Source organism: Bombina bombina, chromosome 1, assembly GCF_027579735.1.
Source record: "Bombina bombina isolate aBomBom1 chromosome 1, aBomBom1.pri, whole genome shotgun sequence".
NCBI classification, from domain to species: Eukaryota; Metazoa; Chordata; class Amphibia; order Anura; family Bombinatoridae; genus Bombina; species Bombina bombina.
Window position 1 is genome coordinate 1,335,354,742 of NC_069499.1, and position 17,299 is coordinate 1,335,372,040.

The 17,299-nt window shown below is 40.3% G+C and overlaps 1 protein-coding gene across 1 annotated transcript in view; it reads left to right on the forward strand.

Moving 5' to 3' along the window:
* FCSK (fucose kinase) overlaps nt 1-16,515 on the forward strand; it is a 234,822-nt gene extending 218,307 nt beyond the window's left edge. Inside the window, exon 24 of the mRNA XM_053702250.1 lies at nt 15,127-16,515. Coding sequence (XP_053558225.1) covers nt 15,127-15,207 — 81 coding nt within the window. The 3' untranslated portion in view covers nt 15,208-16,515. The remainder of the gene's footprint in view (nt 1-15,126) is intronic.
* The last annotated feature ends 784 nt before the right edge of the window (nt 16,516-17,299 follow it).

Here is a 17,299-nt window from a genome sequence, read left to right on the forward strand (position 1 = left end):
AACTGTGCATGCTCAATCAGTGGAATGGGGACTATGCAGACTTGTCTCCACAGATTCAAGTAGACCAGATGACCAGAGACTCACTCCGTTGGTGGTTGACCCAGGATCACCTGTCTCAGGGAATGAGTTTCCGCAGACCAGAGTGGGTCATTGTCACGACCGACGCCAGTCTATTAGGCTGGGGCGCGGTCTGGGATTCCCTGAAAGCTCAGGGTCTATGGTCTCGGGAAGAGTCTCTTCTCCCGATAAACATCCTGGAACTGAGAGCGATATTCAGTGCTCTCCGGTCTTGGCCTCCACTAGCGAAGGCCGGATTCATAAGATTCCAGTCAGACAACATGACGACTGTAGCTTACATCAACCATCAGGGAGGAACAAAGAGTTCCTTGGCGATGAGAGAGGTATCCAAGATCATCAAATGGGCGGAGGATCACTCCTGCCATCTATCTGCAATTCACATCCCAGGAGTAGACAACTGGGAGGCGGATTATCTGAGTCATCAGACTTTCCATCCGGGGGAGTGGGAACTCCACCCGGAGGTTTTTGCCCAGTTGACTCAATTATGGGGCATTCCAGACATGGATCTGATGGCGTCTCGTCAGAACTTCAAGGTTCCTTGCTACGGGTCCAGATCCAGGGATCCCAAGGCGACTCTAGTGGATGCATTAGTGGCGCCTTGGTCGTTCAACCTAGCTTATGCGTTTCCACCGTTCCCTCTCCTTCCCAGGCTCGTAGCCAGGATCAAACAGGAGAAGGTCTCGGTGATTCTGATAGCTCCTGCGTGGCCGCGCAGGACTTGGTATGCAGACCTGGTGAATATGTCATCGGCTCCACCATGAAAGCTACCTTTGAGACAGGATCTTCTAGTACAATGTCCATTCGAACATCCAAATCTAGTCTCTCTGCAGCTGACTGCTTGGAAATTGAACGCTTGATTTTATCCAAGCGTGGGTTTTCAAATTCAGTGATAGATACTCTGGAGCCAGAAAACCTGTGACTAGAAAGATTTACCATAAAATATGGAAAAAATATATCTGTTGGTGTGAATCCAAGGGATTCTCCTGGAGTAAGATTAAAATTCCTAAGATTCTTTCCTTTCTCCAAGAAGGTTTGGATAAAGGGTTGTCAGCGAGTTCTCTAAAAGGACAGATTTCTGCTTTATCTGTCTTGTTACACAAACGACTGGCAGCTGTGCCAGATGTACAAGCTTTTGTACAGGCTTTGGTCAGAATCAAGCCTGTTTACAGACCCATGACTCCTCCTTGGAGTCTAAATTTAGTTCTTTCAGTTCTTCAAGGGGTTCCGTTTGAACCTTTACATTCCATAGATATCAAGTTACTATCTTGGAAAGTTCTGTTTTTGGTTGCTATTTCTTCTGCTAGAAGAGTTTCTGAATTATCTGCTTTGCAGTGTGATCCACCCTATCTGGTGTTCCATTCAGATAAGGTCATTTTGTGTACTAAGCCTGGTTTTCTTCCAAAAGTTGTTTCCAACAAGAATATTAACCAGGAAATAGTTGTTCCTTCTCTGTGTCCAAATCCAGTTTCAAAGAAGGAACGTTTGTTACACAATTTAGATGTAGTTCGTGCTTTAAAGTTCTATTTAGAAGCAACAAAGGATTTTAGACAAACCTCATCTTTGTTTGTCGTTTACTCTGGTAAGAGGAGAGGACAAAAAGCTACTGCTACCTCTCTTTCTTTCTGGCTGAAAAGCATTATCCGATTGGCTTATGAGACTGCCGGACGGCAGCCTCCTGAACGAATCACAGCTCCCTCTACTAGGGCTGTGGCTTCCACATGGGCCTTCAAGAACGAGGCTTCTGTTGATCAGATATGTAAGGCAGCGACTTGGTCTTCTCTGCACACTTTTGCCAAATTCTACAAATTTGATACTTATGCTTCTTCGGAGGCTATTTTTGGGAGAAAGGTTTTGCAAGCTGTGGTGCCTTCCGTTTAGGTAACCTGATTTGCTCCCTCCCTTCATCCGTGTCCTAAAGCTTTGGTATTGGTTCCCACAAGTAATGGATGACGCCGTGGACCGGACACACCAATGTTGGAGAAAACAGAATTTATGCTTACCTGATAAATTACTTTCTCCAACGGTGTGTCCGGTCCACGGCCCGCCCTGGTTTTTTAATCAGGTTTGAAAAATTTCTTTCTCTATACACTACAGTCACCACGGCACCCTATAGTTTCTCCTTTTTTTCTCCTAACCGGCGGTCGAATGACTGGGGGGCGGAGCCTGAGGAGGGGCTATATGGGCAGCTTTTGCTGTGCTCTTTGCCATTTCCTGTTGGGGAAGAGAATATTTCCCACAAGTAATGGATGACGCCATGGACCGGACACACTGTTGGAGAAAGTAATTTATCAGGTAAGCATAAATTCTGTTTTTTCTCCCTGAGACTTCTGGTTGCTGAAGCTTTGCTTGGCCTTTTTCCTGACCCAGTTTTGGGTGGTTTTGGAATCTTGGATCTCAGGGGTGTTCCACGGTTGGGAATTGGGGCTATGTCCTTGCTCCATCTACCTAACCTGGTCATGGTTGGCCAGGTTTTTCTGAGTATTTTTTACTCTTTGCCACAGAGAAGCCCAGGTCATCTGATGGTTAGCTGTGTGGCTTGCGCCTCAAGGGTTGTTTGTTCATACCCAGCTGCTGGTGCTGGATGTCCAATTTCTGGTGCGCCTTAGGGTTGCATTCCCCTGATCAGCTTGCCAGTGTTCCCGTGGATTCCCTGCTCTGCAGGCGCATAGGTTGGCTGTGCCTCTGCTTGGCAAGCTACTTGTAGGGGGGTCGTCCTTTGCTAGGACATCTGTGTTGGGAATTTCTCTTCCCATTAGCCGGGGACTTCGGGCCATGAGGACAGTTGTTGCCCTTCCAGCATCATCCCTTTTCTTTAGGGGATATTCTACTCCCTATGGAGATAGAGTCCTTGCCTAGGGCTTCTCCTAGATGGGAGGCGGAAAGGTGGGATTGGTTCCCCCTTGGGTCTTGCTGGCTCCAAGAAGACTTGTTGGACCTTTATTTTGATAGATCCTTGGGTCTATGGCCTTGTTGTCTGTTTTCAGAGTTGGGTTGTACTTGTACTCTGTGGGGATGGCTGTGCTATCCTTACGCTCGTTCCTGTACTTCTTTCGGGATTCTTTTGTTCCCCTGTCTTGGATCCCTGAGGCTGGGTTGGTCCAGCTAGGTGTGGGTCTGCAGGTCAGGATGGCCGAGCGGTGTAAGGCGCTGCGTTCGGGTTGCAGTCTCCTCTGGATGTGTGAGCTTTGTTGAGTCTATCCTGTTAGCTCAGTCTGCTAGGGTATAAATTTTCCTTTCAACTTGCTCCATTGATTTCAGAAGAGGGTTTACTCTTCCTTCAGGTTCTGAGGGTATACTCTCCTTCTCGGGGGGCCTCAATTTAGTTTTTTTGTTCCCCTTTTTAGGGACCTGTGTGTAGGTCCGGCGACTTAGGTTGCCTGGAGTGTGCCCTCTGTCTGGGCATTGCTTTTGCGGTCTGTTTCTTGCTTGACTGCTTCTTCTTCCTCGCAAGTACCCTCTGTGTCGTCCTGTTATGGACTCTGTGTTCTCAAACTTGGTGTTTTTCACCTGGGTGTATTACACACTTTTTCATGGTCGAATGCTTTGGTATAATGTGGTCAGACACTGGGAGGACTTTGCCTCTTCAGTTGCATTCCGTGCTTGCAGGGTGTTAGAGAGACGTCTGTTCTGTCTCTGTGCCCGGTCTTACCCCGGGTTTCGCTTGGTATAGGCGTGGCCTCCTTTTCCTGTTTGGGCCCCTTTCGGTCTCTGTGAGCTGGGCTCACTCTTGGAGGTGTTCTTTTTTGTCTTAGGGGACATTTTGGTTTCCTTGGTTCTCCTTTGCCTTGTTCCCTTGGGGGTTTCAGCTGGTGTCTCCTTCATTTGTGGAGATGAGTGGTGGGAGACTGTTTGTTGAGTGACGGTGTCTCCTAGAGGACTGTTGGCTCAGTCCGTTTGCAGTCTCTAGTTTGGCTTCTGGACTAACTGCGAGTCATTGTCATTGGGGTTTTTCCTCTTCAAATTTTCTCGGCTTCAGACGAAGCGGGTTTTTTTATTGGGTAGAGGTTCAGGCCTGGTGCCCTCAGTATGGGCCGCCTATTGTACCCTCCCGCCTTGGAATTCAGTGTCCTCTATAGCTTGGGTATTGTTTTCCCAAAAGTAATGAATGCAGCTGTGAACTCTTTCCATTTAAGAAGAAAAACATAAATTATGCTTACCTGATCATTTCTTTTTCTTCTGATGGAAAGAGTCCACAGTTCCCCACCCATAATTTTATGTGGGGCGTCCTTATTATTCTTCTGGCACCTTTCATCCTGTTTTTTCTTCTGTTCCTTGTTCCTCGGCAGAATGACTGGGGGATGAGGGGAGTGGGAGGAGTATTTAAGCCTTTGCCTCCTCCTGGTGGCCAGGTTCTTATTTCCCAAAAGTAATGAATGCAGTTGTGGACTCTTTCCATCAGAAGAAAAGGAAATTATCAGGTAAGTATAATTTATGTTTTTACAGCTATTCTGCATCATTTTCAAGTTCTTAAACATTTGGGCATCATGTATCTTTAATCAAAACAAACTAATATCTCATATACAGTAATGGTTTAAAATTACTTTGAAAATCACTGTTGACCAAATAAGATGAGCAATAAATTATAACCACAGCAGTACAAACCCTATTACAGACATCCCAACCTGCAAAAACTAATTTCAGTGAGGTGGCTTCACCCCTCCCAGTTATATATTGGACACCTTGAAACGCTAAATAAGATAGAGACTTATCATTAAAGTAGCTTCCCACTAAAGTTACATTAAAAATAAGTAGCTTTATTGCACAACCACATACAACAAACCTATTTTTCAGTGATCGTACGCTTGTTGAATGCTTAAATATTTTAGAATACAAAGTTTAATTACGTGCAGTAAATAAGATAGTATTTGTGTGTTTAATTTTATTAAAATCAGGGGGGCTTTTTGGTTACTGATGCATGCTTTAAGGGTTCTATAATGTCCCAGCAACTAAAGGCATTCCTTAAATAAACACTTTTCTCTTGTAAGGTGTATCCAGTCCACGGATCATCCATTACTTGAGGGATATTCTGCTTCCCAACAGGAAGCTGCAAGAGGATCACCCACAGCAGAGCTGTCTATATAGCTCCTCCTCTAACTGCCACTACCAGTCATTCTCTTGCAGCTCTCGACAAGATAGGAAGTAGCTAGAGATGTGGTGTTTTTATTTAGTTTATCTTATTTTCAAATGGTACCGGAGTTGTACTATTTTAGCCTCAGGCAGAAAGTAGAAGAAGAGTCTGCCTGTGGTCTTTGATGATCTTAGCAGGTTGTAACTAAGACCCATTGCTGTTCTCACACATAACTGAAGAGAGAGATAACTTCAGCTGGGGGAATGGCGTGCAGGGTCTCCTGCTATGAGGTATGTGCAGTTTAAATTTTTCTAGAGAAATGAATATGCTAGAAAATGCTGTTAATACCGGATTTATTTAAGGTAAGCCTGATTACAGTGATTTAAAGGGACCCTAAACACCATCTGTTTTAATGTAATTATAATTTTTTTTAATCTATTTTGCTTTGTTTAATATATTATTTCTTTCTTTATTTCTTTATTTAGCATCTGCACATTTTTTTTTTATTTTCAATAATACCCCTAAACCACCGCCTACTGAATGCGGTGCTGGCTGACATGTTGTAACGCACGTTCTATGCAATACTCAATGCGCCCTCCCTTCTTCACTTGCATGCGCATACAAAGTAAAGGGACTTTAAACACTTGTCATTAGGTTGTTTTTTTTTTTTTTATTCATAATGTTTCTTTTGTTTTTTTAAATGCAATTCGCTATTTATTTTTATTATATGTTTACTTTTTTTTTTCTTTTTTTACATTTATTTCACTTTCTGACCGCTCCGTGCAGACATGGCAGAAAGTTATGTAGACAAACCCAGAGGTCTCTGCTTTGCTGTGAGCGCGCACGTATGTAGACAGCACACTGAGCACAGCATAACTAAAACTACTGCTGCTGTAAAGTTTGCAGCGATTATCTTAGTGTTTTTCCCTAAATAGTATCTTTTGAACTGGCCTCATCTGTAAGCTAATAATTCATTATCATTTTTAAAACCAAAATGTATTTACTCTATTTTTTAATCATACTTGTTGTAGTGCGAGTGAAAGAGGGACCGCCCAACACACTGCTCAGGGAGACAGCTGCTGTCTCATAAATATACTTTTATCTTTTACCCCTCTGTTTTTTCTATCCAAGCTTCCGGAGTCCCACTCAGTTTATTGCACATCTTATAGAGCTCACGCTCTCTGCACTTCAGGTTATGTGACAGCATCAGTGGTTTGTCTATTTAGCAGGCATTCCAAAGATCCTAAAAGATAGTGTAGGGGAAGGGAATTCTTTATTTGTTTTGTGTTACGAGTATGTAGAGGTCAGCCACAGTGTTCTGTTCTATGTACATCAATTTTATAATGTCACATAACCTGAGGTGCATAGAGAGCGTGAGCTGCATAAGATGTGCAATAAACTGAGCGGGACTCCGGAAGCTTGGATAGAAAAAACAGAGGGGTAAAAGATAAGAGTATATTTATGAGACAGCAGCTGTCTCCCTGAGCAGTGTGTTGGGCGGTCCCTCTTTCACTCGCACTACAAGTATGATTAAAAATGAGTAAATACATTTTGGTTTTAAAAATGATAATGAATTATTAGCTTACAGATGAGGCCAGTTCAAAAGATACTATTTAGGGAAAAACACTAAGATAATCGCTGCAAACTTTACAGCAGCAGTAGTTTTAGTTATGCTGTGCTCAGTGTGCTGTCTACATACGTGCGCGCTCACAGCAAAGCAGAGACTTCTGGGTTTGTCTACATAACTTTCTGCCATGTCTGCACGGAGAGGTCAGAAAGTGAAATAAATGTAAAAAAAGAAAAAAAAAAGTAAACATATAATAAAAATAAATAGCGAATTGCATTTAAAAAACCAAAAGAAACATTATGAATAAAAAAAAAACAACAACCTAATGACAAGTGTTTAAAGTCCCTTTAATAACGACTAGTATCATGCTTGCTGTAAAAGGTAATATTCTTATTACTTTCTCACATTACTGAAACATAAAACGTTTGCTGGAAGTGTTTAAACGTTTTTTTATACATATTGGTGATAAAACTTTATTGGGGCCCAGTTTTTTCCACATGGCTGGCTAGATTTTGCCTAGGGATAGTTTTGTTAGGCCATCTCACTGTCAATACAGGTTGGGAGGGGCCTATTTTAGCGCCTAAATGCGCATTAGATTTTGCAGCTTGAGACATCCAGTTTCCCTGAAGGAGTCCCCTGAACACTTAGGACCTCTCTAAAGGGTTTTTGTACCTTTCAAAGTCATTATATGGGCAGGTAGGGCCACAGCAGAGCTGTGGCAGTTTGTTGTGACTGTTAAAAAACGTTTATATCGTTTTTTGATCCGGTTTTGAAACTAAGGGGTTAATCATCCATTTGCAAGTGGGTGCAATGCTCTGTTAGTCTATTATACACACTGTAAAAATTTTGTAAGATTTACTGCTTTTTATCACTGTTTTTCAATTTCTGACAAAATTTGTTTCTCTTAAAGGCACAGTACCGTTTTTATTTTTTGCTTGTTTACATTTATCAAAGTGTTTTCCAAGCTTGCTGGTCTCATTGCTAGTCTGTTTAAACATGTCTGACATAGAGGAAACTCCTTGTTCATTATGTTTAGAAGTCATTGTGGAACCCCCTCTTAGAATGTGTACCAAATGTACTGATTTTACTTTAAGTTATAAAGATCATATTCTATCTTTAAAAAATGTATCACCAGAGGATACCCGCTCAAGAGGCGCCAAGTACATCTAGCGCGCCCATGGCGTTTACTTTACAAGACATGGCGGCAGTTATGGATCATACCCTTACAGCGGTATTGTCCAAACTACCAGGGTTACAAGGAAAGCGAGACAGCTCTGGGGCTAGAAAAAATACAGAGCACTCTGACGCTTTAGTAGCTGTGTCTGATATCCCCTCACAATATGCAGAAGCTGAGGCAGGAGAGCTTCTTTCTGTGGGTGATTTTTCTGACTCAGGGAAGATGCTTCAACCTGATTCTGATATTTCAACATTTAAATTTAAGCTTGAACACCTCCGCGTGTTGCTCAGGGAGGTTTTAGCTACTCTGGATGACTGTGACACCATTATAGTGCCAGAGAAATTGTGTAGATTGGATAAATACTATGCAGTACCAATTTACACTGATGTTTTTCCAATACCTAAAAGGTTTTCAGAAATTATTACTAAGGAATGGGATAGACCAGGCGTACCGTTCTCTCCCCCTCCTATTTTTAAGAAAATGTTTCCAATAGATGCCGCTACACGGGACTTATGGCAAACGGTCCCTAAGGTGGAGGGAGCAGTTTCTACCCTAGCTAAGCGTACAACTATCCCCGTCGAGGACAGTTGTGCTTTCCTAGATCCAATGGATAAAAAGTTAGAGGGTTACCTTAAGAAAATGTTTATTCAACAAGGTTTTATTCTCCAGCCTCTTGCATGCATTGCCCCGGTCACTGCTGCTGCGGCCTTCTGGTTTGAGTCTCTGGAAGAGGCCTTACAGGTAGAAACTCCATTGGCAGATATACTTGACAAGCTTAAAGCGCTTAAGCTAGCCAATTCATTTGTTTCTGACGCCGTTGTTCATTTAACTAAACTAACTTCTAAGAACGCAGGTTTTGCTATTCAGGCGCGTAGGGCGCTATGGCTTAAATCCTGGTCAGCTGACGTTACATCAAAGTCTAAGCTTCTCAAAATTCCCTTCAAGGGGCAGACCCTATTCGGGCCTGGACTGAAGGAGATCATTTCTGATATTACTGGAGGAAAAGGTCATGCCCTTCCTCAGGATAGGTCTAACAAATTAAGGACCAAACAAACTAATTTTCGTGCCTTTCGAAACTTTAAGACGAGCGCAGCATCATCTTCCTCTAATACAAAACAAGAGGGAAATTTTGCCCAGTCCAAGCTGGTCTGGAGACCTAACCAGGCTTGGAACAAAGGTAAACAGGCCAAGAAGCCTGCTGCTGCCTCTAAGACAGCATGAAAGATTGGCCCCCAATCCGGTAACGGATCTAGTAGGGGGCAGACTTTCTCTCTTCGCCCAGGCTTGGGCAAGGGATGTCCAGGATCCCTGGACATTGGAAATTGTGTCCCAGGGATATCTTCTGGACTTTAAAGCTTCTTCCCCAAAAGGAAGATTTCACCTTTCACAATTGTCTGCAGACCAGATAAAGAGAGAGGCATTCTTACATTGTGTTCAAGACCTCCTAGTTATGGGAGTGATCCACCCAGTTCCAAAGGAGGAACAGGGGCAAGGATTCTATTCAAATCTATTTGTGGTTCCCAAGAAAGAGGGAACCTTCAGACCAATCTTAGATCTCAAGATCCTAAACAAATTTCTCAGGGTCCCATCTTTCAAGATGGAGACTATTCGAACCATCCTACCTATGATCCAGGAGGGTCAATACATGACTACCATGGACTTAAAGGATGCTTATCTTCACATTCCGATACACAAAGATCATCATCAGTTTCTCAGGTTTGCCTTCCTAGACAGGCATTACCAGTTTGTGGCTCTTCCCTTTGGGTTAGCTACAGCACCAAGAATCTTTACAAAGGTTCTGGGGTCACTTCTGGCGGTCCTAAGGCCACGGGGCATAGCAGTAGCCCCTTACTTAGACGACATTCTGATACAGGCGTCGAATTTCCAAATTGCCAAGTCCCATACGGACATTGTTCTGGCATTCCTGAGGTCTCATGGGTGGAAAGTGAACGAAAAGAAGAGTTCTCTATCCCCTCTCACAAGAGTTTCCTTCCTGGGAACTCTGATAGATTCTGTAGAAATGAGGATTTACCTGAGAGAGGCCAGGTTGTTAAAACTTCTAAATTCCTGCCGTTTTCTTTATTCTACTTCTCGCCCTTCAGTGGCTCAGTGTATGGAATTAATCGGCTTAATGGTAGCGGCAATGGACATAGTGCCGTTTGCCTGCCTACATCTCAGACCGCTGCAACTCTGCATGCTCAGTCAGTGGAATGGGGATTACACAGATTTGTCCCCTCTACTAAATCTGGATCAAGAGACCAGGGATTCTCTTCTCTGGTGGCTAGCTCGAGTCCATCTGTCCAAAGGTATGACCTTCCGCAGGCCAGATTGGACAATAGTAACAACAGATGCCAGCCTTCTGGGCTGGGGGGCAGTCTGGAACTCTCTGAAGGCTCAGGGGTCATGGACTCAGGAGGAGGCTCTCCTTCCGATAAACATTCTGGAACTAAGAGCGATATTCAATGCTCTTCAGGCTTGGCCTCAGCTAGCGGCAGTGAGGTTCATCAGATTTCAGTCGGACAACATCACGACTGTAGCTTACATCAACCATCAAGGGGGAACAAGGAGTTCCCTAGCGATGTTGGAGGTTTCAAAGATAATTCGTTGGGCAGAGATTCACTCTTGCCACCTATCAGCTATCCATATACCAGGAGTAGAGAACTGGGAGGCAGATTTTCTAAGTTGACAGACTTTTCATCCGGGGGAGTGGGAGCTCCATCCGGAGGTGTTTGCACAGTTGATTCAACGTTGGGGCAAACCAGAACTAGATCTCATGGTGTCTCACCAGAACGCCAAGCTTCCTTGTTACGGATCCAGGTCCAGGGATCCCAAGGCAGCGCTGATAGATGCTCTAGCAGCACCTTGGTCCTTCAGCCTGGCTTATGTGTTTCCACCGTTTCCTCTGCTCCCTCGTCTGATTGCCAAGGTCAAGCAGGAGAGAGCATCAGTGATTTTGATAGCACCTGCGTGGCCACGCAGGACTTGGTATGCAGATCTGGTGGACTTGTCATCTTTTCCACCATGGACTCTGCCTCTGAGACAGGACCTTCTACTTCAGGGTCCTTTCAACCATCCAAATCTAATTTCTCTGCAGCTGACTGCTTGGAGATTGAACGCTTGATTTTATCAAAGCGTGGTTTCTCCGAGACGGTCATTGATACCTTAATACAGGTGCGAAAGCCTGTCACCAGGAAAATCTATCATAAGATATGGTGTAAATATCTTCATTGGTGTGAATCCAAGGGTTACTCATGGAGTAAGGTCAGGATTCCTAGGATATTATCTTTTCCCCAAGATGGATTGGAGAAGGGTTTGTCAGCAAGTTCCTTAAAGGGACAGATTTCTGCTCTGTCTATTCTTTTGCACAAACGTCTGGCTGAGGTTCCAGACGTGCAGGCTTTAGTCAGAATTAAGCCTGTGTTTAAACCTGTTGCTCCGCCTTGGAGTTTAAATTTAGTTCTTAAGGTTCTTCAAGGGGTTCCGTTTGAACCTTCTACTTCTCGCCCTTCAGTGGCTCAGTGTATGGAATTAATCGGCTTAATGGTAGCGGCAATGGACATAGTGCATTCAATAGATATTAAGCTCTTATCTTGGAAAGTTTTGCTTTTAGTAGCTATCTCCTCGGCTCGAATAGTTTCGGAGTTATCTGCTTTACAATGTGATTCTCCTTATCTCATTTTTCATTCCGATAAGGTAGTGTTACGTACCAAACCTGGTTTTCTACCTAAGGTGGTATCTAATAAAAATATCAATCAGGAGATTGTTGTACCGTCACTGTGTCCTAATCCTTCTTCAAAGAAGGAACGTCTTTTACACAATCTTGACGTGGTTCGTGCTTTAAAGTTTTATTTACAAGCTACTAAAGATTTTCGTCAAACATCTGCATTGTTTGTTGTCTACTCTGGACAGAGGAGAGGCCAAAAGGCTTCGGCAACTTCTCTTTCTTTTTGGCTAAGGAGTATAATACGCTTAGCTTATGAGACTGCTGGCCAGCAGCCTCCTGAAAGGATTACAGCTCATTCTACTAGAGCGGTAGCTTCCACATGGGCTTTTAAGAATGAGGCTTCTGTTCAACAGAAAACAAAATTTATGCTTACCTGATAAATTTATTCCTCTTGTGGTGTATCCAGTCCACGGCCTGCCCTGTCATTTTAAGGCAGGTGTGTTTTATTTTTAAACTTCAGTCACCACTGCACCCTATGGTTTCTCCTTTCTCTTGCTTGTCTTCGGTCGAATGACTGGTAGTGGCAGTTAGAGGAGGAGCTATATAGACAGCTCTGCTGTGGGTGATCCTCTTGCAGCTTCCTGTTGGGAAGGAGACTATCCCACAAGTAATGGATGATCCGTGGACTGGATACACCACAAGAGAAATAAATTTATCAGGTAAGCATAAATTTTGTTTTCCGGATTTGGGCCACATTGGATCAGGGAGACTCCCTGAACTTCAGGGAGAGTTGGGATTTCTAAACCATCTTGAAAGTACTAGTTGTCCCTGTCTTGTATGTCACATATTAGTAAATACAAGTCAGAATGGTTGCTAAGGCCTTTTTTTTTTTTTATAACTTTATTAATTATTGATGCCTAGGACAAACAAAAATATGACCATGATAAAAAAACAGACACAATAGAATAAAATCTGACATATATGTAAACATATACAAGGATTTTACCATCTGTATTCTACATATATACATGATCAAAAAGTCCGAAACATAATTTTGTCATCTTTTTTACAAGCTAAAACAGCATAGTACAAATACAAAATTAAATTATACTAAACTAAAATAGGTGCGACTTTTTATTTATAGGGTGTTTTATAGTGTCCTCATTTACATATTGTGACTCATTAGAACTCTCTATTTGGCCTATTATTTACCATTTGCCACACAATTGTGCTACAAGTATGGACTATTTGTTCTTGCTGAGTAATAGACTTACATTACATATGTTGCCCGCTTTTCTAAAATATATTCGCAGGGCTCAACAAACCTGGGAGCCACTGGCTTCTAGAATTTTAACCCTGGCTCCTAACTTCTTGGGTTATTCTCCATATTTCTATACACAACTACCACTGTCTGGCTCCTATTATTATTATCGGTTATTTGTAGAGCGCCAACAGATTCTGCAGCGCTATACTCCTAAAAATATCTCTGGCTCCTAAATATTCTTATTGGCTCCTAATTTTTAAACAGATTTGTCGAGCACTTTAATGTATATTAATATATTAAATATATTATATATTTATTTTTTAAATTTTCAGTTACATAATTCTCAAAAGTACAGTGTATTGTAAAATAGGTTTTTCCTTAATGTGTTTCCAATAACTTGTTACATCAGCTGCAGAGTAAAAAAATATGAAAAAAAGCTTCTTTAGGTTTATTTTTGTATATGAGGTAGCTTCCTTATTCTATCACTTTCTGTACACACACATGCTTCTTTATATTATATCTGCTTGCATACCAAAGCACAATATTTAAAGTGATGGTAAATTTCAGGCTTTAAGAATGTTGCAATGAAAAATATATTAGTGTACAAGCAAAACCACATAATTATTATTATTTTAAAGTGTGAATGTATGTATGTGTGTGTGTATGTATGTATATATATATGTGTGTGTGTGTATGTATGTGCATGTGTATGTATGTATATATATATATATGTGTATATGTATGTGTGTGTATGTATATATATATATATGTGTATATGTATGTGTGTGTATGTATATATTTATATTTATGTTTATTAAATTAGAAACAAGTAGAATTCCCAGACAAGGTGAAAAAACCTAAGGTCTAAAAGCCCTCCCAATATGGTACAATATAGTCCTAGAGTGTTTGATCTGTACCGTCCAAATGTTGTATTTAACAATAATGGACACTTCTGTATCTAAAATCAATGATTCACAGTCAAGAATACTTATATACAGATACTCTCACTATACATATAAATGTAACCTGCAGCTCTTCTAAAGGTAAAGAGATACTCCTCGTATATCTCCTTTAACAGTTTCAGATAAAAAAAGGACATGGAAAGCGCTGGTCACTTAAACATGCATAGGTATAACAGAACAGTTCATAGAAATAAAAGTAAGATCCCACACTGATTATTTGGTCTTTTCAGAATAGCATCATATGGAATTCATAGATATATGTATGCATATGTAGTTTATATCTTTGCGTCCTCTTCAATATCCACCTTTTGGGTGTCCACTTACTTTATTTTACATCAATCGATATGAGGTTAGTATATCGTATCACAAAGACCGTATAATCAGTGTGGGATCTTGCTTTTATTTCTATCAACTGTTCTGTTATACCTATGCATGTTTACGTGAGCAGCACTTTTCATATATATATATATATATAATAATACAAGATTCATAATCCTACTTGGTATCTTCTGTTCCACCGTCCCCTTCATTTTCTTTTTTTGGCTAGGCTGTGACATAGACAGCAGTCCCATCGACTCTCTACTTAGGTTTCCTAAGGGCTGGACTTCAAGAGTGTCATATGACACACACACACACACACACACACTGATTGGATGTTCATTGGAATTGTCAGTTCATCCCAGTGAACCGGCATAACATTGTAATAGAAATTTTACTATATGCATATAGATTAAAAAAAAAGGTACACATATACTTTTTTATTGGCAAAGATTTCATATATGGCATTTGATAAGCTAAAGTTTACCATCACGTTAACAATTGAAAATTTCCTACAATCATGAACTATTAGGCCATTTGTTTAGCAGGTTGCTTTCAGCTTAGTTGATAAGACATGTGCAGCCTAGGCCTGGAGCCCAGGAGTTTGTGGAGAGCTAGTCTTTTTGATTTACTACTAGAAATATCCCAATTATAGAATATTCCACAGCGTCCCTGCTTTGTCACCCGAACAAACACTTTGATGATGCAGTTGGCAACATACAATGTAGATCAGGTGCCCTTATGCAACATATCAGCTTTGCACTTCCATACTGACTGCAATGTATTTAATTTAATAATAAAGGATAACTATTAACTCAATTGTGGAGTCCATATGTTAATTTCTGCTGATTTACCAAATCCGTTATCTGAGATAGAACAAGCAAATTGGCATTTACCTCTAGGATTTCCAATTATAAACAGTACAGTGAAGAAATTAACGGTATATATATATATATATATATATGTATGTATATATATATATATATTTATATGAATCCTTTGTTCACTAATTCTTTATTGTATTTCAGGGCTTAGAAAGGTGCACTCTACACACTGTCCAACTTGACATGGAAAAATTCACTGTAAGTTTGGAGGAGGAAAAGAGATGAATTCGTATAACGTATAAGACAGGTCGACAGCACAAGGCAACCCATACATGGCTTTAGAAGCCAATGTAAACCAGTCGCGAGATGATCTTAATGAGCTTTTATTTGTAAAGAAGCTACATTTCTCTGTGGAAGTGGCTTGGGGAGTACTGTACATCAAACAATGTAGAGAATCAAGGATGGTACATTTTAGATTATTCACAGCTACTAAAGGGTGATCTGTAGGTTTTTATTTTTACTCTTGGATGAGGTGATAATGATCAACAAAATCAAGGTTTGATTGCAATAGATAAAGAACTTGTATTTTTTAGACATAAAATAATATAAAATTGTACTGATTATTATACTAAATGAAGAAACGTGTAATATAATGTTGAAAGTCAATTTACAGTGACCACATAATAGAAAAATGTATTACTGCTCCTAAGGAAATTAAGAAACATTTCCTAAAATGCTGTTGGTGTGCTCAAAATTAATTTCAAGGCATAAACTATTTTCAGGTTCTAAAAGCCAATGTGTAAATTTTTCTTTCTTGATTCAGATAGAGCATGCAATTTTAAGCAACTTTCAAATTTACTCCTATTATTGATTTTTCTTTGTTCACTTGCTATCTTTATTAGAAAAAAAAAATGCATCTAAGCTTCTTTTTTTTTTTTTGGTTCAGTACTCTGGACAGCACTTTTTTTATTGGTGGATGAATTTATCCACCAATCAGCAAGAATAACCCAGGTTATTCACCAAAAATGGGCCGGCATCTAAACTTACATTCTTGCATTTCAAATAAAGATACCAAGAGAATGAAGAAAATTTGATAATAGGAGTAAATTAGAAAGTTGCTTAAAATTGCATGCTCTATATGAATCGCGAAAGAAAACATTTGGGTTCAGTGTCCCTTTAAAGGAACATGAATCACATTATTTTCTCTCTCATGATTCAGATAGAGCATATCCAATTTTCTTTAGATTTTTAAATTTACCTCAATCTCATGGTATAGTTTGCTTTCGAACACACCTAGGTGTGCACATGTCTGAAAAACTATATGGCAGCAGTTTTGGGACAATGCTTTATAGCTCTAGATGGTGACAAAGGGAATAATCTGTGCTGGGCTTTATGGTTTTTCAGATTTTTAAGTTTTTTTAAAGCAACGTAGGTATGGGTTTATCTGTTAGTTCACTGACGTTTACATCTCTACTCTTTTAGTTTTACTTCTAATGTTTTGACATTCTTACATCTCTTGGGAAAACCTGCTATGTTTTCAAACATTACATTATTCTATTGGATTGTTGTATATAAACTTGGAATAGTACAATATATAGTTGTTGTTTTTTTATTGAGATTCATCAAAAGGCAAACAACGTAAACATGTCAAAGGTTTTACAGACAAATGATTTCCACATATTCAACTAACAGTTGTTAGATTATTTAAATAAAATGTGGGTATATGCCAATACAGACACAAATTTGATAACAAAGTTAGTGCCAAGAAAGCTCTGTACCTTCAGAATAACCTAAAAGGCCACTCTTGGGCCCTTATAAAATATTAAACATAATCAAGGAAGGTAACTTCTGAAGATATGGAGACCACTTATGGATCTCTAGGAAATAATCTCTATTTTATGTTTTTATAGGGTTTAGATCAATTGGGAAAACTGAAAAACTTATATAAAACCCTTAAATTGAGCTATATTGATAAATTGATAAGGGAACCATCGTTGTGAATGGTTTAGGTAGTTGTGGGGGAGTAGGTATAGCAGGGCCTCATTACAAAGTACAGAGATACGGGGAATATAATCCAATATGTCTATCTAAAATCAGTGTATAGGCAAATTTCAACATAGATGCATTAGAGTAGGTGATTTCTAATATGAACACATATTATCACAGCTAGATTAGAAAGCATAAGGTTTCAATAGAATACACACCCCTATCTACAGATCCATAGCTACACATGTTAATATTTTAGAGGCGTTTAGAATATACTTTTGATGTGCCATCCTGGCCGCAGACAGCACACCATCACCATAAAATAAGATGAAGTAACCCCTCATGGATCATATATATATATATATATATATATGTATATATATATATAGGG